The sequence below is a fragment of the Bubalus bubalis genome, chromosome 14, assembly GCF_019923935.1.
Source record: "Bubalus bubalis isolate 160015118507 breed Murrah chromosome 14, NDDB_SH_1, whole genome shotgun sequence".
NCBI lineage: Eukaryota > Metazoa > Chordata > Mammalia > Artiodactyla > Bovidae > Bubalus > Bubalus bubalis.
The window spans coordinates 60956555-60981751 of NC_059170.1; the positions used below are offsets into that span (position 1 = coordinate 60956555).

Below are 25197 nucleotides of genomic sequence, written 5' to 3' on the forward strand. Positions count from 1 at the left end.
AATAAGTCAGTCTGCCTAAGAAAATCAAGCAAAAGTTTGGTCTGGTATAAATATTTCTTTTAAAAATATAGATAATTTATAACATGGCTGTTTGAGCATCAAACTGCAGCAATTAGTAAAAGTACCTATTACTTGTTTTATGTAGTGACTCAGAGTAAGCAACAGAAGATATTTGTTTCTCAAGAAGCATCATTTTCTACAAGAACATTCCACTTCTAGACATGAAATTTAAACCAGTTTTAGTGCTCAGCACAGGAAGGCAACACCTAGAAAGAAGCAAGGTACTACAATTTCATTAGTGGGCCACATGCATGAGATTGTAAGGATCTAGCCTAGGTCAGGGCCAAGAACTTTTAAAATTGAGGTGAAGGCTGCTTTTCAAAAGGGAAAGCTTAAAACCCCTGAAACAGAAACCATTTTTTCCAAATATTAAGTAGAGGAAACAGTTACATTTTGCATTTAAGATTTCTAAAAATTAAAAGTACAATTATACCATATAACTGATTCTCAATCAGTTGGGGATGGGGGCGGGGAAGGCAAGATAAAGACTGAGTAAATGGTTTTCAGTTTTTAATAACCATTTTAATATAAAGGTGTATGCAAACAATGACCAATTAAATAACTATGAAAGTATGATGCCAGATGTAAATTAATCAACATGCTTTGAAATGAAACATTTGTTTGATCCAAAGAGTGTTGTCATTGTTAAACTGGTGCCTGGACTATAACTAGACCTAAATTTCTGTTGAATAAAGAAATAACTTTTATAATCCATCTACCTGAAATCTCTGATGGAACACAAGTCAAAAATCTAAAAATATGCAAAACTGAAATTTCCCAAACATAACAACTATTCAATACAAAACATTGGATAAATTCAAAAAATGAGAAAATGACAATGATAAAATCAGGTTTGTTACCAAATCATTTTTAGCAAATCAATGTTCAAAGAAAGTAATAAGAGAAAACTTCAAATGTTCTGAAAACCAAATATTCTTTACTATTACTTTGCTGCTACATGCCTCTCCCTGGTGCTACAACCCATTCCATATCATCACATCCAAGAACAGATTTTCATCAACCAATACAAAAGACACAATATTATCTCATAAAAATTAATCACTGTTGTAATAAACTATAATCCACAAATAAAAACAAAGTTTTCAAAGTATGTTTCAGGAGAAAACAAACTCCCATTTAACAAACCAATCATATTTAAGCTGATTAAACTTCATGGATGACCTCAGAAATGTGAACCTTTCCCATCCAGATAACTCACTTTGGAAATCGCCTGAAATTTCCTTTTCAAATATTTTTTTCCCCAATTAATTCAAGTTGATTCTGAGGTTTCCATACCACTCATCTGACCCTAATGAAGTTTAAAAGTCATCTAAAGAAGACTTTAAATATGCTCAAACTACAGCACAATTGCACTCATCTCACACGCTAGTAAAGTAATGCTCAAAATTCTCCAAGCCAGGCTTCAGCAATACGCGAACCGTGAACTTCCAGATGTTCAAGCTGGTTTTAGAAAAAGGCAGAGGAACCAGAGATCAAATTGTCAGCATCCGCTCGATCATCCAAAAAGCAAGAGAATTCCAGAAAAACATCTATTTCTGCTTTATTGACTATGCCAAAGCCTTTGACTGTGTGGATCACAATAAACTGTGGAAAATTCTGAAAGAGATGGGCATATGAGACCACCTGACCTGCCTCTTGAGAAACCTATATGCAGGTCAGGAGGCAACAGTTAGAACTGGACATGGAACAACAGACTGGTTCCAAACAGGAAAAGGAGTACGTCAAGGCTGTATATTGTCACCCTGCTTATATAACTTATATGCAGAGTACCTCATGAGAAAAGCTGGGATGGAAGAAGCACAAGATGGAATCAAGATTGCCGGGAGAAATATTAATAACCTCAGATATGCAGATAATACCACCCTTATGGCAGAAAGTGAAGAGGAAGTAAAGAGCCTCTTGATGAAAGTGAAAGAGGAGAGTGAAAAAGTTGGCTTAAAGCTCAACATTCAGAAAACAACGATCATGGTATCTGGTCCCATTACTTCATGGGAAATAGATGGGGAAACAGTGGAAACAGTGTCAGACTTTATATTTTGGGGTTCCAAAATCACTGCAGATGGTGACTGCAGCCATAAAATTAAAAGACGCTTACTCCTTGGAAGGAAAGTTATGACCAACCTAGATAGCATATTCAAAAGCAGAGACATTACTTTGCCAACAAAGGTCCGTCTAGTCAAGGCTATGGTTTTTCCAGTAGTCATGTATGGATGTGAGAATTGGACTGTGAAGAAAGCTGAGTGCCGAAGAATTGATGGTTTTGAATTGTGGTGTTGGAGAAGACTCTTCAGAGTCCCTTGGACTCCAACCAGTCCATTCTAAAGGAGATCAGTCCTGGGTGTTCATTGGAAGGACTGATGCTAAAGCTGAAACTCCAGTACTTTGGCCACCTCATGCGAACAGCTGACTCATTGGAAAAGACCCTGATGCTGGGAGGGATTGGGGGCAGGAGGAGAAGGGGACAGCAGAGGATGAGATGGCTGAATGGCATCACCCACTCGATGCACATGAGTTTGTGTGAACTCCGGGAGTTGGTGATGGACAGGGAGGCCTGGCGTGCTGCAATTCATGGGGTCACAAAGAGTCGGACACGACCGAGCAACTGAACTGAAAGAAGATTTTTGAAGGTGTTCTTCATTCAGATATTCTATGTGTCAAATAAGGAAAAGGAGAGAAAACTGGGTAGAATGGCAACAACAAAAATAGACTAGCTTTCCTGGTGGCTAAGGGGTAAAGAATCAGCCTGCCAATGCAGGAGACACAGGTTCAATCCATGGGTCAGAAGGATTCCACATCCACGGAGCAACTACTCATGCACCACATCCACCTGAGCCTCTGCTCCAGAGGCCAGGAGCAGCAATACTGAGTCCATGTGTCACATAACTGAAGTGCAATGCTCCAGACCTTTGCTCTGCAAAAAGAGAAGCCTGCACACCAACACTGAAGAGTAGCCCCCGCTTGCCATAACTAGAGAAAACCCATGCAGCAACAAAGACACAGCACATCCTAGAATTAGTAATTAAAACTATTAAAAAAAAAAAAGGCTATCTGTTTCCACATATCCATCTAAATTAAGGCTAGTCAATCACCTTCAAGTTAGGCTTCAGCAGTATGTGAATATAGAGATGTACAAGCTGGATCTAAAAAAGACAGAAGAACCAGAGATAAAATTGCCAACATTCAAAGGATCATGGAGAAGGCATGGGCATTGCAGAAAAATACCTACTTCTGTTTCAATGATTACACTAAACCCTCTCACAACAAACAGTGGAAAATTCTTAAAAGAGATGGGAGTAACAGACCACCTGAACTGCCTCCTCAGAAACCTGTGTGCAGGTCAAGAACCAACAGAACTAGACATGGAACAATGGGCTGGTTCAAAATTGGCAAAGGAGTATATCAAGGCTGCACACTGGCACCCTGCTTGCTTAACTTATATGCAGAGTACATCATGTGCAACACTGAGCTGGATGAATCAAACGCTGGAATCAAGACTGTCTGGAAAAATATCAACAATCACAGATATGCAGATGACATCACCCTAATTGCAGAAAGCAAAAAGGAACTAAAGAGCCTCTTGATGAAAGTGAAAGAGGAGAGTGAGAAAGCTTACTTAAAATTCAACATTCAAAAAACTATGATCATGGCAACCAGTCCCATAACTTCATGGCAAACAGAAGGGGAAAAAGTGGAAACAGTGACAGATTTTACTTTCTTGGGCTCCAAAATTACAGGAGATGGCTACTGCAGCCACAAAATTAAAAGATGCTTGCTCACTGGATGAAAAGCTATAATAAACCTAGTCAGCATATTAAAAGCAGAGAAATCACTTTGCCAACAAAGATCCTTCTAATCAAAGCTATGGTTTTTTCCAGTAGTCATGTAGAGATGCGAGACTTGGACCATGAAGAAGGCTGAGAGCCAAAGAATTGATGCTTTCAAATTGTGATGCTGGAAAGACTCTTGAGAGTTCCTTGGACTGCAAGAAGATCAACCAGTCAATCCTAAAGAAATCAACCCTGAATACTCATTGGAAGGACTGATACTGAAACTGAATCTCCAATACTTTGGCCACCGGATGCTAAGAGTCAATGCACTTGAGAAGACCGTGATGCTGGGAAAGATCAAGGGCAGGAGAAGAAGGTGGGTAGAAGGGGTGAAATGATTGGATGGCATCACCGGCTCAATGGCCATGAATTTGCACAAACTCCAGAAGATAGTGAAGGACAGGGAAGCCTAGCATGCTGCAGTCTATGGGGTCACAAAGCATCAGACACAACCTAGCAACTAAACAATAAGAAATCTTCCCAAGTCGCTTAATACGATATCCTTGCTTACCCCAGAACTATAAATATGTCCATAAATCCAACGAAAACATGATATTTGGAAGAAAAGGTATTACAAAGAAAGCAATTAATGAAAATTACACAAATTTTAGTGTCCAAAGTAGTAATAAATTAATCATAACATCGTATTTTTTATAAACCTCAACACCTAAGTTTCAAAAGACATCACAGGTTTCTTAATCAGAAAGAAAAAACTTTCAGCCAAAGATTCTACCACTTAAAAAAATTATACATAATGAAAAGGAAATAAAAGGCTCTACAGGTTTTACGCAAACAGTCCTCTACTTTAATGCCAAGTTTGTAACTTAAGAGTATTTGTTTCACAACATGCTGTTTAAATAATATGGCACTGTGGAGTTCCAATACAACAAACAATCAATCAAAACCAAGAAGGTGGAGAAAAAAAGTGCAGGCAAGAGGACAGCCAAGGGAAACACAATGAGTAGGCTCCCAACACACAAACCTCTGTTTTCTCAGTCAGTTTCACAACCTACATAACTCTTACATATAAGCATCTCACTGCTCTGAGAGCCATGATAGTGCTTAAAAATATATATTTTTCAAATAATTGGCCATAAAATGCAAATTGGCCATAAAATCCAAATGGTACTCAACTAAGTAAATATAGCCTTGCTTCTTTTCATTTCTACTAGAGATAAAATTGGGTATCTGGCTATAGTGACAGTCTTTAGAGAACTGCATTAACATTTTGTGATTTATAGGTAACTTAATGAATCTTTCAGGACAGACATTTAAAATATGTTTGATTTCTGTTTCATAGCTAACTATAATCAGTCCTCAGATTAAACCAACATACCTACTAAATAACATTAATAAGGAACAAAAAAGGAGAAGGCAATGGCACCCCACTCCAGTACTCTTGCCTGGAAAATCCCATGGATGGAGGAGCCTGGTAGGCTGTAGGTCCATGGGGTCGCTAAGAGTCAGACACAACTGAGCGACTTCACTTTCACGCACTGGAGAAGGAAATGGCAACCCACTCCAGTGTTCTTGCCTGGAGAATCCCAGGGACAGGGGAGCCTGGTGGGCTCCCGTCTATGGGGTCGCACAGAGTCGGACACGACTGAAGTGATTTCGCAGGACAAAAAATATTTCTAACTTCAAACCAAAATTTTTATATTCATAATTAGTCAAAGACTATCAGAGGTAACCAAAGAAATGGCAGTTACTTTTATAAAGGTATAGTTAGTTGTCTTATGTTTTATTCCACAAAGCTCTGTAATCCATGTTTGGGAGAGGAGGCACAGAAGGAATGAAAACGACTATAGCAATGCCTTCCACCAACATGATCAAACAGAATAATGTTGGTTAAATTTTTTTTAATTATGTACTATTCAAGCCTCTCATAAAATTCACAAATTTTTCAATAGCCCAATTCTTAAAATACAACACAGACACTACCAAACATGAAGCACAGAAACTGTAAACAAAACAAAAATATCCACAGAATGGGAAAAAATACTTGCAAATGAAGCAACAGTATTAATCTCCAAAATATACAAAGAGCTTATGCAGATCAATATAAAAAAAAAACAAACAACCAACCCAATCAAAAAATGGGCAGAAGGTCTAAATAGACATTTCTGTATGTCTTTCAATGAAGACAGATTCCCTGGTAGCTCAGCTGGTCAAGAATGCACCTGCAACACAGGAGACCCTGGTTCAATTCCTGGAGAAGATTCCCTGGAGAAGGGATAGGCTACCCACTCCAGTATTCTTGGGCTTCCCTGGTAGCTCAGTTGAGAAAGAATCCGCCTGCAATGTGGGAGTCCTGGGTTCGATCCCTGGATTGAGAAAATCCCCTGGAGAAGGGAACAGCTACCTACTCCAGTAATCTGGTCTGGAGAATTCTGTGGACTGTATGGGGTTGCAAAGAGTCAGACACCACTGAGTAACTTTCATTTTTCAAAGAAGACATACAGATGGCCAAAAGGCACATGAAAAGATGTTCAGTATCATTAATTATTAAGAGAAATGCAAATCACAACTACAATGAAGTATCACTTGAAACCAGTCAGAATGGCCATCATCAAAAAATCTATAAACAGTTAATGTTAGAGAGGGTCTGGAGAAAAGGGAACCCTCCTACACTGTTGGTGGGAATGTAAACTGACACAGCCATTATGGAGGTTCTTTAAAAAACTAAAAACAGAACTACCATATGACCCTACAATTCCACTCCTAGGCAAATACCTGGAGAAAACTGTAATTTGAAAATTTACATGCACCCCAATGTTCACTGTAGCACTATTTACAATAGCCAGGACAGAGAAATAATCTAATTGTCCAACAACAGAGGAATGGATAAAGAAAATGTGGTACATAGAGACAATGGTATATTACTCAGCCTCAAAAAAGAACAATATAGGGACTTCCCAGAGAAGGCAATGGCACCCCACTCCAGTACTCTTGCCTGGAAAATCCCACAGATGGAGGAGCCTGGCAGGCTGCAGTCCATGGGGTCGCTAAGAGTCGGACACGGCTGAGCAACTTCACTTTCACGCATTGGAGGAGGAAAAGGCAACCCACTCCAGTGTTCTTGCCTGTAGAATCCCAGGGACGGCGGGGCCTGGTGGGCTGCTATCTATGGGGTCGCACAGAGTGTGACATGACTGAAGCGACTCAGCAGCAGCAGTAGCAGCAGCAGCATAGGGACTTCCCTGGTGATCCAGTAGCTAAGACTCTGCATTCCCAATACAGGGAGCCTGGGTTCAATCCCTGGCCAGGGAACTAGATTCCACATGTTGCAACTAAGATCTGGTGCAGCCAAATAAATAAAATAAATATTTCTTTAAAAACAACAACAACAAGAACAATATAATGCCATCTGTAGCAACATGGATGGAACCAGAGATTGTCATACCGAGTGAAGTAAGTCAGACACAGAAAGAAAATATCATATGATATCACTAATCTGTGGAATCTATAAAAAGGGTACAAATGAACTTATTCACAAAACAGAAGTAGAGTCACAGATGTAGAAAACAAACATATAACTTACCAGGAGATAAGAAAAAGAGGGGTAAATTGGGAGACTGGGACTGACATATATGCACTGCTGCTGCTGCTGCTGCTGCTGCTGCTGCTGCTAAGTTGCTTCAGTCGTGTCCGACTCTGTGCGACCCCACAGACGGCAGCCCACCAGGCTCCCCCATCCCTGGGATTCTCCAGGCAAGAACACTGGAGTGGGTTGCCATTTCCTTCTCCAATGCATAAAAGGGAAAAGGGAAAGTGACGACTCTTAGCGACCCCATGGACTGCAGCCTACTAGACTCCTCCGTCCATGGGATTTTCCAGGCAAGAGTACTGGAGTGGGGTGCCAGTGCCTTCTCCTATATATGCACTACTATATATAAAATAGATACCTAATAAGGACCTACTGTATAGCACAGGGAACTCTACTCAATACTCTGTAATGGCCTATATAGGAAAAGAAATTTTAAAAGACTGTATATATGTATATGTATAACCGATTAACTTTGCTATACACCTGAAACTAACAAAACATTGTTAATCAACTATATTCCAATAAAAATTTTTAATTAAAATAAAAACATGAAACACACAAAGAAGAAAGACTTTTTTAACGTGTCAGTGACCTACGGGACATTAAGAAGCCTAATTTACATGCTACTATAGTACCCCAAAAAGGTGGGGGGAGGTTTCAGGGACAGAAGGAAGGAGAAAAGGACTTAAAAATAGTTATAGCAGAGGGGAAAAAAAGAAAAAGTACTTTGAATAAATCTATAAAATTTAATGAAAACTATAAAACCTACAGATCAACTAACTCCAAGTACAAGAAATATGAAGAAAAGTCCATGAATGCACATCATAATTATAGTTATCACTAAAAACCAAAAAGAAAAAGAAAACTGTAAAAGCAGCTGGGGGTGGGGGGTTGTTGAGGGAAAATGTCTAAGTTCTAAGAAACAAGGATAAGGATGAAAACAGATTTCTCCTGAAAAAGATGCAACGTAAAAAAAGAAGTGCAAAATCTTCAATGTATTAAAAGAAACAATCATTAACCTAAAATTCTAAAGTGAGCTAAAATATCTTGCAAAAACACAGCAAAATAATTGTTTTACAGATTTTTTTAAAAAGCTGACAAAACTAATCACCAGCAGTTAATACCATAGTAAACACTGCAGGTGGTCTTTTAGGAAGGAGGACAACAACAATGCAAATGTGAATGTACACAAATTAAGAGCACTAGAAACAATAACTACATGGATAAATATAGAAGGTTTTTTTAATTACTTAAGTCTCTTTTTAAAGTAACCGATGATTTAGAGCAAAAATAATAACAATCGTGAGGTTCATAAAATATGCAATAATTTTAAAACATCACAGAAACAGGTCCAAAGAAAAAAGGGTAGGAATGGAAGTATATAGTTACAAGGTTCTTATGTGGTATGTGAAATAGTGTAATATCTCTTGAAAGCAGACTCTGACAAGCTAAAGATGTATAAACCCTAAAGCAACCAATAAAAATAACACAATGAAGAATTATTACTAATCAGCCACAATGGAATCACCAAAAATGGTCAATGAGGAAAAAGAAAGAAAATGAAAAATGATGGGCAAATTAAAAAGGATTAACAAAGGATAGATTTAAATACAACCATATCAATAATCACATTACATGCAAATTACCTGAACACTCCCATTAAAAGGCAGAGATTATAACAGTGAAAAAAGAAATTCAAGACTTCATGTTGCCTACAAAAAAAACCCATTTAAACAATAAATACAGAAAGATATTAAAAGCATGGGAAAGACATAGCAATCTGACACTAATTCAAAGAAATCTGAATTCATAACATTAATATCAAAGTACATTTCAAACAAGGAATATTACCAGGATAAAGATGTTTATTCATCAAGAGGATATAAGAATCCTAAATGTTCTGTAACTAATAAGAGACCTGCAAAATAAATGAAGCAAAAACTGAAGAGAAAAAAACAAAGAAATAACAAAATGTACAGTTATAGTAAGAGAGGTTCATTTCCTTTTCTCAATAATCGAACAAGTAGAATAAAAATATAAAAATATAAATAAAGGACATAAAGAACTAGCAATGTAAGTCAACTTGACCTAATTCATAATTCATTCACATTTATAGAAAATTTTCATAAGAGCAGAACAAATAAATATTCTTTTGAAAAAGCACACATAAAAACCGATAATCCATGTTCTGTGTCATTTAAAAAAAAAAATTGAAAATGAATTATAACACAAAGATATTGAATGAGAAATCAACAAGATGTGAAAAATTTCTAAAACATTTCAACAGTAAATGAAATGCTTCTAAGTAACCTACAGTCAAACAAGAAATCAAAAGGAAGCCATAAGATATTTGTTCAAATAAGTAAAATGAAAATACAAAATGCCAATATCATAATTTGTAAGTGGTGCTTAGAACAAAGCTTTTAGCCTTAAATGTCCATACTAGCACTTCTAGATTCTAGTCAGCATTTAATAAGGAACTTTGGATGGGAAGCCTTCATCCCATCCTAACAAGTAAAAAGCATAAGAAACTGAAAAGTTAGTAACTTTTTTTTGATGCATCAGAGAAGTCAGGCCAGAGGGCAAACCCCCAAATTGTGACAGACGGATACAGAGGATCACAGCATAGCCAAACAGAAATCTCCACGGCAACCAATATCGGAGTAGGAAAACCTCAAGTGTGACTAACAAATTGCAGAAGGTTCAGTGTGTTCAAGTCTGAGAGAGAAAAACACTCAGGACTCAATCATAGGGAAGCCCTCAAAGTTTTCAAGTTTCACCTCGAGGATACCTACCCAAGTCTTGATAGTGAATACCAGAAGAAAAAATACATGCATGCTTTCATTAGGGAAGGGGGGAAGGAAAGATTCTGAAAAATGCTAAGGTATTCTATTCTTCTTAGTAAGACCTGTTCTCAGGAATCTACCCTACCAGAGCATCATCTGCTGGAGTTGTATCAGAGCTTCAAGTAGGTGGAGGAAGGGAAATATCCAACTACAATCCCCACCTGATCCTGTCCCACCAAAGCAGGGTAGGGGGTGAGAATCACTCGTGGTTCACAGTCCAGGAGTACAGGCTCACCAAAAGACTGAGAACTAACCACAGGAATATAGAATGCTTTCTGCCTCTCTTAACATCACATTATTTAAAAAGGCCTACTTTTCATACTTGCTTTTATCCAGTATATCATACACATCTTTTCACAAAAAACTATAAGGCACACTAAAAGACACATATACAGCATGAAAAGAATAAACAAACATCAGAACCAGAGACAGATATGGCAGGATTGTGGCAATTACCAGCCCAGGAATTTTAAAATTATGATTAGTATGTTAAAGGTTTTAATGTAAAAAACAGCATGCAACAACAGATGGATATTGTAAGCAAAAAATGAAAAAGAAACTCTAAGAAAAAATTAAAGAATCTTTGAGATCAAAAACTCTATAACAAAAATGAAGACTTTGATGTACTCATTAGCACACTGGGCAAGGCTAAGAAAAGCATCTCAGAGCTTGAGGACATGAAACTAGAAACTTCGAAAAACGAAGTCAAGAGAAAAAACAACTAAGAAACAAAGAACAATATCCAAGAATCACAAGACAACTATAAAAGGTGTAAACACAGTTGTAGTGGGAGTAACAGAAGGAAAAGAAAGGAACAGAAGTGATTTTGAAGGAATAATGACTAGGAATTTAACCAAATTAAAGTCAGAAACCCAATGACAGATCCAAGAAACTCTGAGAATACCAAGAAAGATAAAGGCCAAAAAGCAAGCAAACAAACAAAAGAACATAGGGACATCATACTGACAATGTAGAAAATCAAAGGTAACGGAAAACACTCTCAAAGAAACCACAAGGTGGACAGCTTTACCTACAAAGGAGCAAAGAAAAGAATTACAACTGACTTCTCTTCAGGAACAATGCAAACAACGGAGTGATGTAAAATATTCGGTGTTGAAGAAAAAAAGAAAACTAAAATTCTGCACACTGCAAAATTAGACTATAAGAGTGAAAGACAAAGACAAAAACGGAGGTAATTTGTTACTGGTAGCCCTGCCTTGCAATAAATGTGAAAAATTCTTCAGAGAAGGAAAATGAAACAGGTCAGAAACATGGATTTATAGGAAGAAGCACATCAGAGAATGAATCAATGAAGGTAAAGTAATTGATTTTTCTTATTCTTAATTGATTTTAATAGTTTGTTCAATGATATATTTGATATATAGTTATATATTCATATGCTATGTATGCCATGTGTAAGTGAAATGAATAACAGTATTGACAGAAAAGACAGGAGGTAGAAATGAGGAATACTTTGTTATTATAAGATACTTGTACTACCATGAAATAGTACAGTGTTATTGAATGTAGCCTTAGATACACTGTAAAGACAGACTACAAACATGAGGACAACCAGGAAAGAGGAAAAAAAACAACAACTGATATGATAAGAATTGAGACAAAAAGAAATCATATAAAACATCCACAAAAAACCACACAAGGGAGATAACATGTTAAAGACAAAAAACAGGAACAAAGACCAAGAACAACAACAACAACAACAACAAAGTAATCTGCTTTTGTAGATACCAACCTAAACTGTATCAACAAATCACTCTAAACATAAATGGTCTAAATATACCAATTAAAAGATAGGAATAGTCAGAGTGAATCAAAAAACAAGACTCAAGTGTAGTAAATATAGAGACACATGTGATTAAAAATCACTGGATGTAAAAAAAAAAAAATCAAAAAAAAAAAAATCAATAAATGGAAGAATATATGCCACACAATCACTAATCTGAACAATCCAAGAATAGCTATATTTCAGACAGAACAGACTTCAGAGCAAGGAAAGTTAACAGCAATAAAAACTGACATTATACACCAATAAAGTTATCAAGACTACAAGATAACACAGAAGTCTTTCATGTGTTTCTTCCTGACATCAAAATACATGAGGCAAAAACTGACAGAATTACAAGAGATGAAACCACTCCTGTAAGTAGAGATTTTAACATCTCTCTATCAGAACTGGACTAATCCAGTAGGCAAAAACTCAGTAAGGACATACTTGAACTGACCAACATCATTAATCAGGTGGATATAATTGACATCTACAGACTACTGTATCCAGTAATAGCAAAACAAATATTCTTCTCAGACTCACATGGCACATTCATTCACCAAAACAGATCACACTGTGCACCATAAAACACACTTCAACAAATCCTAAATAGAAATCTTATAATGTCCTAAACAGCATCATCTTTTAGGACTTTTTTTAGTCTTTACTAAATTTCTTACAAATACTGTTTTTCTTTTATGTTTTTGATTTTTTGGCCACGAAGCATGTGGGATCTTAGCACCCCAAGCAGGGACTGAAACTGCACCCTCTGAATTGGAAGGTGAAGTCTTAACCACTGGACTGCCAGAAAATCTCCAGCGTTGAATGCTGTATTAGAAAAAAAAGATCTTAAATGAATAACCTTACCCTGTTCTTTAGGAAAAGAGAAACAAAAAGCAAATTAAATCAAATATAAGCAGAAGGAAAGATAAAATGAAAAAGCACACATCAATGAAATGAAAACAGAAAATCAACAGAGAAAAACCAATGGAACCAAAAGCTGGTATTTGGAAAGATATATAAAATTGATAAATTTCTAGCCAGGACAACTAAGAAAAAAAAGGGAGGACACAAACTGCTAATATCAGAAATGAAAGAGAGAACAATTAACTACACACCTCTTGGCCATTAAAGGATAATCAAAGAATATTATGAACAACTCTATGTTCACAAATTCGATAACGTACTGACAACTGATCAATTTCTTGAAAGACACAACTGTTAGAAGTCATATAACAAAAGAGACAATCTGAACAGGCCTACGGCTATTAAAGAAATTGAATCAATAATGAACCACACCCAACAAAATACAGAAAGCACCAGGTTCAGATGGGTTCACTGGTCAATTCTACGAAACACTTAAGGAAGAAATTATACCAATTGTCTACTACCTCTTTATTCCTGTGATCCACACAAAGGCTTTGGCATAGTCAAAGCAAAAGCAGAGGTTTTTCGGGAACTCTCTCACTTTCTGATGAAGACTCACTTGGAGAATGTTGAGTGCTACTTTGCTAGCGTGTGAGATGAGTGCAAATGGGTGGTAGCCTGAGCAGTCTTTGGCATTGCCTTTCTTTGGGATTGGAGTGAAAACTGACCTTTTCCAGTCCTGTAGCCACTGCTGAGTCTACGAAATTTACTGGTATATTGAGTATAGTACCTTAACAGCATCATCTTTTAGGACTTGAAATAGCTCAACAGGAATTCCATCACCTCCACTAGCTTAGTTCATAGCGATGGGCCACTTGACTTCGGACTCCAGGATGTCTGGCTCTAGGTGAGTGATCACACCACCGTGTTATCTGAGTCATTAAGATATTTTTTGTATAGTTCTTCTGTGAATTCTTGCCACATTTTCTTGATATATCTTCTGCTTCTATTAGGTCCATACCATTTCGATCCTCTATTATGCCCATCTTTGCATGAAATGTTCCCTTTAGTTCAGTTGCTCAGTTGTGTCCAACTCTCTGTGATCCCATGGACTGCAGCAGGTCAAGCTTCCCTGTCCATCACCAACTCCCGGAGCTTTCACAAACTCAAGTCCATTGAGTCAGTGATGCCATCCAACCATCTCATTCTCTGTCTTCCCCTTTCCTCCCACCTTCAATCTTTCCCAAGATCAGGGTCCTTTCCAACGAGTCAGTTCTTCACATCAGGTGGCCAAAGTATTGGGAGTTTCCGCTTCAGCATCAGTCCTTCCAATGAATATTCAGGACTGATTTGCCTTAGGATGGACTGGTTGGATCTCCTTGCAGTCCAAGGGACTCTGAAGAGTCTTCTCCAACACCACAGTTCAAAAGCATCAATTTTTCAGCGCTCAGCTTCTTATCTCTCCTTGCTATTCTTTGGAACTCTGCATTCAAACGGTGTATCTTTCCTTTACTCTTTTGCCTTTAGCTTCTCTTTTCTCTTCTCTTCTCAGCAATTTGTAAGGCCTCCTCAGACAATCATTTTGCCTTTTTGCATTTCTTTTTCTTGGGGATGGTGTTGATCATTGCCTCCTGTACAATGTCACAAACCTCCGTCCATAGTTCTTTAGGAACTATCAAATCTAATCCCTTGAATCTATTTGTCACTTCCACTGTATAACCGTAAGGGGTTTGATTTAGATCATATCTGAATGGTCTAGTGGTTTTCCCTACTTTCTTCAATTTAAGTCTGAATTTGGCAATAAGGAGTTCATGATCTGAGCCACAGTCAGCTCCTAGTCTTGTGTTTGCTGACCATACACAGCTTCTCCATCTTTGGCTGCTAAAAATATAATCAATCTGATTTCATTGTTGACCATCTGGTGATGTCCATGTGTAGAGTTATCTCTTGTGTTGATGGAAGAGGGTTTTTGCTTTGACCAGTGCATTCTCTTGGCAGAACTCTGTTAGCCTTTGCTCTACTTCATTTTGTACTCCAAGTCCAAACTTTCCTGTTACTGCCGGTATCTCTCAACTTCATAGTTTTGGATTCAAGTCCCCTATAATGAAAAGGACATCTTTCTTTGGTGTTAGTTCTAAAAGGTCTTTCAATGGACAATGAGTACATGTATACTTTCAAACAAAGTTTTTCTCCAGATACATGCCCAGAAGTAGGATTACTGGGTCATATGGTAACTCTAGTCTTCATTTTCTAAGGAACCTCCAAACTGTTCCAGAAGCCTATATTCTTGCCTATTTCCATAAACCAGTCTCATTCTTCTACCTCCTTTTATCACAAAGATGCATTTTAAGATATGGCATCCAATGAGATCCTCTCATCTGCGAGCAGTTCCCAATAAAGAACAATTAACTATACGGGAGTCTGGGATTGACACAGACAACATTGTTATAGTTAAACAAATCACCAACTAGAACCTACTATATAGCACACAGAACTCTGCTCAACATTTTGTAATAAATGGGAAAACAATTTAAAAAACAATGAGGGAAAAAGAAAACACTGTATTTAGTTAAGTCTAAAACATGTTAATTACATATGTTCGATTATGTTATGTGACACTGAGAAAGGAAAAATGCTACCTATTCAACCATCACCCGATTTTTTTTCCTTTGATATACAAATTTACTTCACACTAAAATGAAAGCAACAAGCCTTAAAAAAAAAAAAGTGATTATAACAAGGTTTCAGAATAAGGTTAATGTAAAAAAGGAAACTGGTTTCCTAAATAGCAGGAAGAAACAAGTTGAATTTCAAATTATAAATCCTTAGGTTAAATCTAACTAAATATGTAGAAGGTCTGTATGAGGAAGAAACAAAACTTTGATGAACAAAATTAAAGAACTAAGTAAATGGAGAATTTTTCCAACTTCATAGATAGATAAGTTGCCAATATCATCATCAAAATGTCCCAACTTCATCTACAGATTCTGAACATTCTGAATCAAAATTCCAGCATTTTTGTGTGTGTGTGTGTGTGTGTGACTATTGAGAAATTGATTCCACACAAGAAGAAACAAAAGACCCAAAATAGCCAACGTAATATTGAAAGACAAGTTGGAGCACTGATATTAACTCAATTTCAGACTCACTATAAAGTTACAGTAATTAGGACATCACAGTATTGATGAAAGAATAGACAAATAGATCAATGGAACAGAGAGCCCAGAAATAGATCCACACAACTACTGTCAACTGATCACAAAAGTAATACAATGAAATACAGACAAGCTTTTCAACAAATGGTGCTAGAATATTAAATATGCACATAAAACCAAAAAAAAGGAATCTAGACACAGAACACATATCCCTTATAAAAATGAACTCAAAATGGACTACAAACTTAAATGTATAATAGAAAACTATAAAACTCTTTATAAAGAGTTTATAAAACTCCTTGTCTAACTGAATGAACGTATGAGTCATGCAGTGCAGGGCCACCCAAGACAGAAGGGTCATGGTGGAGAGTTCTGCCAAATGTGGTACTAGAGAAGGGAATGGCAAACCACTGCAGTATTCTTGCATTGAGAAGCCCATGAACAGTATGAAAAGGCAAAAAGATGAGAGTCAATTCTTAAGCAGGTTGATAAGAAGTCCAGGGTCACCGAGGAGGAGAAAGGGGTTGGGGTTCTACAGGAGGAGGAAAGGACAAACTTTTTTTTTCCCCCTCTACATTCTTAGTCACATAAAACTAAGTTTTTTTTTTTTTTTTTTCTTTAAGCCTGGAACTGATGATTACACAATTCAGTTTAAACTCTGTACTAGGGATTATATAACAACAATGTACCCTGCTTGAGGACAGTTTCTCCTTCCTGAAAACCTTGTGATTAATCCCAATTTATTAGAATGTATTTTATCGGGATGGGTCTGGTAGGATCTAAATACTGTTAAATTGTAATCCTATTATCCTAAAATGTAAATTGTGGGACGGGGTTTGGTAAAATTTTCACAAACTTGAGACATTCTTTGATTTATTGTAATAACCAATTAAAAAAGTATATAACTCCCTTGCTAACACTAGGGAGGGGTGCACTCTCCATCCCCTTTCTGATGTCTTTGTCAGAAGCTTTCTCTGTCCCTTTTTATACTCAAATAAAACTCTGCAATACAAAAGCTCTTGAGTGATCAAGCCTGGTTCCTGGTCCTGAAGTTTAATCTTCTGAGATAACGAATCTGATACCATTCACTGTAAGCTGTCAAAGATATGACACTAAAACATGAACACCTCAGTAGGTACCCAATATGCTACTGGAGAAGACTGGAAAATAATTCCAGAAACAATGAAGGGATGGAGCCAAAGCGAAAACAAAGCCCAGTTGTGGACATGACTGCTGATGGAAGTCAACTCCGATACTGTGAAGAACAAATATTGCATAGGAACCTGTTATGTTAGGTCCACGAATCAAGGTAAATTGGAAGTGGTCAAACAGGAGATGGCAAGAGCAAACATTGACATGTTAAGAATCAGTGAACTAAAATGGACTGGAATGGGCAAATTTAACTCAGATGATCATTATATCTACGACTGTGGGCAAAGTATCCCTTAGAAGAAATGGAGTACCCCTTATAGTCAGTAAAAGAGGCCTAAATGCAGTTCTTGGGTATAATCTCAAAAACAACAGAATGATCTCTGCTCGTTTCCAAGGCAAATCATTCAATATCACAGTAATCCAAGTCTATACGGCAACCAGTAATGCTGAAGAGGCTGAAGTTGAATGGTTCTATGAAGAACTACAAGACCTTCTAGAACAAAGACCAAAAAAAGATGTCCTTTTCTTTATAGGGGACTGAAATGCAAAAGGACGAAGTCAAGAAACACCTGGAAAACAGGCAAGTTTGGACTTGGAGTACAAAATGAAGCAGGGCAAAGGCTAACATAGTTCTGCCAAGAGAATGCACTGCTCAAAGCAAAAATCCTCTTCCATCAACAGAAGAGATGATGCTACACATGGACATCACCAGATGGTCAATACTGAAATCAGACTGATTATATACTTAGCAGCCAAAGATGGAGAAGCTCTGTACAGTCAGCAAAAACACAACTCACACAACTCAATACCTGAAAAATACAATTAAAAAATGGGCAGAAGACCTAAGTAGACACCTCGAAAGAAGACATACAAATGGCCAAAAGGCACATGAAAAGATGTTCAATATTGCCAATAATTAGAGAAATGCAAATCAAAATCATGATAAATTATCACTTCACACTGATCAGAATGGCTATCAAAAAGTTAACAAATAATAAACACTGGAGAAGGTACTGAAAAAAGGGAACCCTCCCCTACACTGTCAGTGGGAATGTAAACTGGTACAGCCACTACGGGAAATACTATAGAGGTTCTTCAAAAAACTAAAAATAGAACTATCATATGGATCCAGCAATCCCACTTCTGGGCAAATATCCAGAACAGACAGTAAGAACTAATTCAAAAAGACACATGCACCCCAAAGTTTACAGCAGCACTATTTTCAACTGGTAAATCATGGAAGCAATCTAAATGTCCACTGACACAAACACAATGTTCACAGATCAGAAAACTCAGTATTATTAAGGTATTAATACTCCCCCTCAAACGATCTGTAGATTCACTGCAGTTTGATTCAAAATACCAGCAGTTTTATTTCTAAAAGCTGACAATCTAATTCTGAAATCCATATACAAATGCACAGACCCTAGAATAGGCCAAACAACTCTGAAAGAGTACAATCTTGGAAGGTGGACCCTATCTGACCTCAAGCATCATTATAAATCTATAGTAATCAAGATTGTGTGGTATGGAACAGAATTAGAGTCTAGAAATAGGCCCATATACAGATGGTCAACTGACTCTCAACAAATGGAGGTAAAGGTAATTTAATAAAGAAAGGACAATCTGTTCTAAAAATGGCTCAGGAAAAACTGAATTATCAATATTCAAATCAGTGGACTTTGATGTATAACTCACGTCATACACAAAAATTAACCCAAAATGGATCACAGACCTAAATGTAAAAGATAAAAATATAAAACTTTTAAAAGAAAACATATGTATCTGATAAATGACTTGCACCCGCAACACATAATGCTTCACAAAACTCGGTAATAAATCAATAAAAAGGGAGAGGTGGTGGATAGATGTGGACACTTCACCAAAATAAATAAATAAATAGCTAATATTCACATGAAAAGATGTTTAACGTATGTATAGGTCACTGAAGAAATACAAGTCAAAATCCTCTAGTGTCACCACCATCCCTTTCTGGATTACATCCCTTTCTGGATTACTGCAATAACCTCCTAATGGCCTCCTTCCTTTCACTCTTGACTCTCTATAGTCCATAGAGAGTCTTCCTTTCACTCTTGACTCTCTATAGTCCAGTAGCTGCAGGTTCTTATAAAACCTAAGTTAAGACCATGTTACATCTCAGCTTAAAACTCTAATGGCTCATTTTTCACTCAAATTAAAAACCTTCCACTGGCTTATACAGTCTTACAAGACTGGCCTCTCACACTGGCCTCTTCTCCTACTGCAACCCCCTCACCCTCCTTTCACAGTAATCCCAGCTGCCTGTCCCTGTCTCCACTTGCTTTCATGTTAACTACATGATAATAACCTTAGTAATATTTAACATTTACTAAGTAATACTTACTATGAACCAGATATTGTTCTAACTGCTTTAAATGCGTTATCTCATTCAATTCCAACAATTATCTCCCCTCACTTTACGAACAATAAAACTGAGTTACAAAGAGGTTAATTAACCTAAAGAGTTCAGTCTGTAAGCGTTGAAGCCAGAATTCAAAGTCACAGATGGAAGAAGCCAACTGCACAGCCCAAAATATACATGTCAATGATGTCACCTACTTCTCAACATTCTTAAGAAATAAGCATAGAATAAAGTGAAGATAGGATAAAGGACTAAGAGAGGGAAAATCAACGTGCTTGATGTAGTCTCAGAGATGTAAAATTGGTTAGGAGGAACCAGGACAATTCAAGTATTTTCAAAATGCAGCATATAACTAGTTAAAAGGTAAAAGTCAGCACAAAACTAGTTATTATGTAAATCAAAATATGACATTTAAAACTTACTTTTTCTGTAGTAACAGTCAAGGAAGGAACCAATGCAGGTGATGGTTCTGGTTGCTTCTTATGTTTTTGTTTGTGTTTGTCCTTTTCTTTATATTTCTAAAAATGAACAGAAGTAAAATACAATTTAAATTTAAATTATAACTGATATACACATAATAAAGATGATATTTCTTTATAATTACATTCAAGTAATTTAAAATATTAATAAATGCTTGTCAAAAAAAACCAAACTCACTTCTAATCAGATATCATTTTATATATAAAAAATACTAGTAATATATGATGGTATTACTACATCTATTACTATATATTACAATATATAGTACTACTACTGTAAGTTATATTAAGGTGATTTGTTTTCTTATCCTTGACCAACCTAAAAGACGAATTGAAGTCTACATTTGTATCTGACAAACTATTTTTGTCCTATTAAAAATACCAAATGCTGTTGTATAGATTTCATAAATAGTACTTTAAAATTTCTATACACTTTGACATGCACTATCACCTCATAATGGTATCAGATTCTCCAACACCATGCATTAAATTCTATGGCCCATAAACTACAAACCAGTGCACAGAAACTCAGACAAGAAATTCTTTTTGATGTTTACTCAAAAAATAGACAAATCAGTTATCTCTGCTAAAACTGATGAATTGAAATACAAAAAGAATTAATAAGAAATTAACTACATATTAGGAGCCCAACTTTATTTAACATCAAAATACTTTAACCAAATTGTTCTCAATTGTTTGAATCAGTAGGTAAGTGTATTGTAAGGCAAGTTATGATCAACCTAGATAGCATATTCAAAAGCAGAGACATTACTTTGCCAACAAAGGTCCGTCTAGTCAAGGCTATGGTTTTTCCTGTGGTCATGGATGGATGTGAGAGTTGGACTGTGAAGAAAGCTGAGCACCAAAGAATTGATGCTTTTGAACTGTGGTGTTGGAGAAGACTCTTGAGAGTCCCTTGGACTGCACGGAGATCCAACCAGTCCATTCTGAAGGAGATGAGCCTGGGATCTCTTTGGAAGGAATGATGCTAAAGCTGAAACTCCAGTACTCTGGCCACCTCATGCGAAGAGTTGACTCATTGGAAAAGACTCTGATGCTGGGAGGGATTGGGGGCAGGAGGAGAAGGGGACGGCAGAGGATGAGATGGCTGGAAATGGCATCACTGATTCGATAGACCTGAGTCTGAGTGACCTCCGGGAGTTGGTGATGGACAGGGAGGCCTGGCGTGCTGCGATTCATGGGGTCTCAAAGAGTCGGACACGACTAAGCGACTGAACTGAACTGAACTGAGTTAATTGAACTTATTTCTCATAGTACTTAAGTTTAACCATTCAGAGCACTTAATCTATTCAAAGCATGAAAGAATAATACCACTGGCCCTGCCCTAGGAGAGAGAGCATATCAGCAAAACAAAATGTGTACAAATAAAGGATAGATGTTTTACTATAATACCTAAGACTACTGTCCCTTTTTAATTACTGATTTAAGTATATAAGATACCTCTCTATAGCAAGGTTAATACTTTAGAAAAAGAAAATGTAAAATAAAAGTAACAGTTTTTATTCAGAGTTTTTAGGAAACTTTGTTACTATGAAGTTGTTTTACCTGTGACAGATCATAAGGAACCATGCCTCTAATTTTTTCTATGAGGATGTCATATAGAAGTTGAGGAGCCAAGAGCTTTGAGAAGCCCTCTATGGCTTTCACCTTTGCCGCCTTAGTTTCTAGTCATCATGTAGAGAGTCAGTTCACAGTTTCCTGATAGAGAGGCTAGGCAGAAAAAGAGGCCCCATGGAGAAGAACTGGGGTTAACCCCAGCCTACAGTCAGCAGCATGTCAACTGAGACATGTAAATAAGACTATCTTACATCACTCAGCCAGCCACCAGCTGAGAGTAGACTCATGATTAAGCCCAGCTGATACCATGTGAAGGCAAGACAAATTGTGCTGAGCCCTAACCACTAAAAAATGTATACCACTAAAAGTCATCATGTGGTTTACCAAGGAATAGTAGATAATTCAAACAAAACCAGAATTCACAACCAGGTAATGGGAGTTAATGAAAGTAGAAATTAAAAGTAACTCATACTGGAATTTTTTTATTCACCAAAATAACAAATATAACTATACAATCTAGTTTATAAATATGATCCTTGACTGCAGTAAGTTCTATATCAATACTCTTCTCCCATAAAGGTAATACAGGAGCCTCTCCATCCTTTTTCATGTTCTACTTCCCATACTGGGCTTTATTCATCAAGGGTACAAGAGCTGGGATAATTTTATATATATTTTATAGAGAACGACGCTGAAAAACAAGATGAACAATCTCTACGACGCTTCCCTGGTGGCTCAGTCAAGAATCTGCCTACAATGCAGGAGACTCGGATCAATCCCTGGATCGGAAAGACCCCTGGAGAAGGGAATGGCAATCCATTCCAGTATTCTTGCCTGGAAGAGTCTCATGGACAGAGGAGCCTGGTGGGCTACAGTTCATGGGGTTGCAAAGAGCTGGACACAACTGAGAGAATAACACACTCACAAACAACAGCTACAATCGTGGAGAGAACAGAAGAGTAAAAACTAAAGTATACATGTATAGGTATGAAAACATGAATGTATGTAAGACATAATGGAATAATACACCACTTTGGTCCTATGTAATACACCAAGAAATATATGCTGAGATTGTAAATGTTCACTGGGAGAGATTGTGAATAGATTACATCTACAATATAGGCCTGTGAAATATGAATCAATGCAGTGTGATGACTTTCACACTAAAGAGAGAGGCTGATTTTAACACAACAGGAAAAAAAATTCAGGAAAATATTCAGTTACATCTAAATACTTAGCATACGAAAAAGATGGGATTCCAAATCAGCAGGAAAGACGGAAATTATTTAATAATACTAGAAAAAGTGGTTAATAATGTAGTAAAAATGTCTTATACAAAAAAAAGAAACAGATTATTTTATAGTTAAAATTTAAAATAATCTAAGAGGCTGAAGAAAATGTTTTTTAAAATTTGAAATTTAAAGGAGGAAAGACTTTTTTAAGCATAAAACAAAGTAAAAATCAGAAACAGAAAAGGTAGTTTTAGCTATTCAAATTCAAATACTTCTGCATCAATTTAAAAATCATTAAAAATCTAAAAACAAACTGAGAAATAAGTTAACATGTTCTGTATTTTAGTGTTTAAAATGCTGATAAATCAGTAAGAAAAAATAAACATGCTATGAAACAATACAAAGGGCAATTCACAAAAGAAACAATGAGGCACAAAACAAAAAATGTGCAACCAAGGACTGAAGAACTAATGGCAATATTATTCTATTACCTAAATTTTTTTAACACCAAAACTGTTGGGTTTTTATTTTTAATTTTAAGACCCAATGTTGCCCAAGTTACAGTGAAATGAGCACTAGCATACAATGCTAAAGAGAATGTAAACATGCAATGGACCATTTTAAACGTGAGAGTTAGAAACCGTAGATATAGTATCTGACTAGTAATTTCATCTCCAACAAGTGAAGGTTCAAATATAGTTTATTATGCTACTATTTGCAATGAGAAAAAAAAACTGTAGATAATCTAAATGTTCAACAACACAGGTGTGGTTGAAAAAATTATTATACAACCATGTAATGGTCATTTTAAAAGTATGTTCTGAAGGAATATTTAAAGATCTGGTAAAATGGTTAATATGAGTTTCACTTTAAAATTTTATGCAAAGAGTCAAGCTTCAGAAAGAAAAACAAAGCTGAAGATGTCACAGTTTCTGATTTCAAACTATACTACAAACTGTTGGTAATCAAAACAGTATGGTACTAGCACAGAAACAGACACTGAGATCAGCAGAATGGAACAGAATCCAGAAATAAACCCATATTTATAGGGTCAATTGGGCTTCCCTGGTGGCTCAGACAGTAAAGAAACTGCCTACAATGCAGGAGACCTGGGTTCAATCTCTGGCTCAGGAAGATCTCCTGGAGGAGGAAATGGCAACCAACTCCAGTATTTGTGCCTGGAAAACTCCATGGACAGACAAGCCTGGTGGGATCCCATGGAATCCATGGGATTGCAAAGAGTCAGAACACGACTGAGCAACTAATACTATAAGGTCAATTAATCTACAACAAAGGAGGCAAGAAGAATCAAAAGGGAAAAGATATTCTCTACAATCAATAATGTTGTGAAAACTGGACAGCCACATGCAAAAGAATCAGACTACCTTCTCACACTGTATACAAAAATAAACTCAAAGTGACTTAAATAGAAGACCCGAAACCATAAAACTAAAAGAAAACATGGACAGTATGCCTTTTGACATTGATTTTAACAGACTCTTTCTAGATATGTCTTCTCAGGCAAGAGAAACAAAGGCAAATATAAATAAATGTGCCTACATCAAACTGAAAATGAAAAGCTTTTGAACAGTGAAGGAAATGAAACAGCCATATTTGGAAACAACACATCTGATAAGGAGTTAATACCCAAAATATGCAAAGAACTCATATAACTCAATATGCAAAAAGCAAACAAATTAAAAAATGAGCAGAGTACATGAATAGACATTTTTCCAAAGAAGACATACAGATGGCCAATAGACATATGAAAAGATGCTCAACATTATTAATAATCAGGGAAATGCAAATCAAAACCACAATGATATACTACCTCACACCTGTCAGAATGCCTAACATCAAAAAGACAACAAATAACAAGTACTGGAAAGGATGTAGAAAAAAGAACATTTGTGAACTGTTGGTGGGATTGCAAATTAGCTCAGCCATTATGGAAAACAATATGAAGATTCCTCAAAAAATTAAAAACAGAACTGCCTTATTATCCAGCAGTTTCACTTCTGGGTATTCACCCAAAGAAAACAAAAACACTAATTTGAAACAACATATGCACAACGTTCACTGAAGCATTATTTGCAATAGCCAAGATATAGAAGTAACCCAATTGGCCATCAATAGATTAAGTGCATAAAGATGCTGTGTGTGTGCCTGTGTAACATTACTCAACGATTAAAAAAAAAAAAAAAAAAAACTTTCTATTTTACATGAATGGACTTAGATGGTATTAT

General features: G+C 36.5%; 1 protein-coding gene across 6 annotated transcripts in view; it reads right to left on the reverse strand.

Moving 5' to 3' along the window:
* Positions 1 to 25197, reverse strand: part of MLLT10 (MLLT10 histone lysine methyltransferase DOT1L cofactor) — a 210452-nt gene that overhangs the window by 67376 nt on the left and 117879 nt on the right. For all 6 annotated transcript variants that reach the window (XM_044928157.2, XM_044928156.2, XM_044928158.2 and 3 more), the window contains exon 9: positions 20085 to 20180. In XM_044928157.2, the coding sequence (XP_044784092.1) occupies positions 20085 to 20180 (96 nt within the window). The remainder of the gene's footprint in view (positions 1 to 20084; positions 20181 to 25197) is intronic.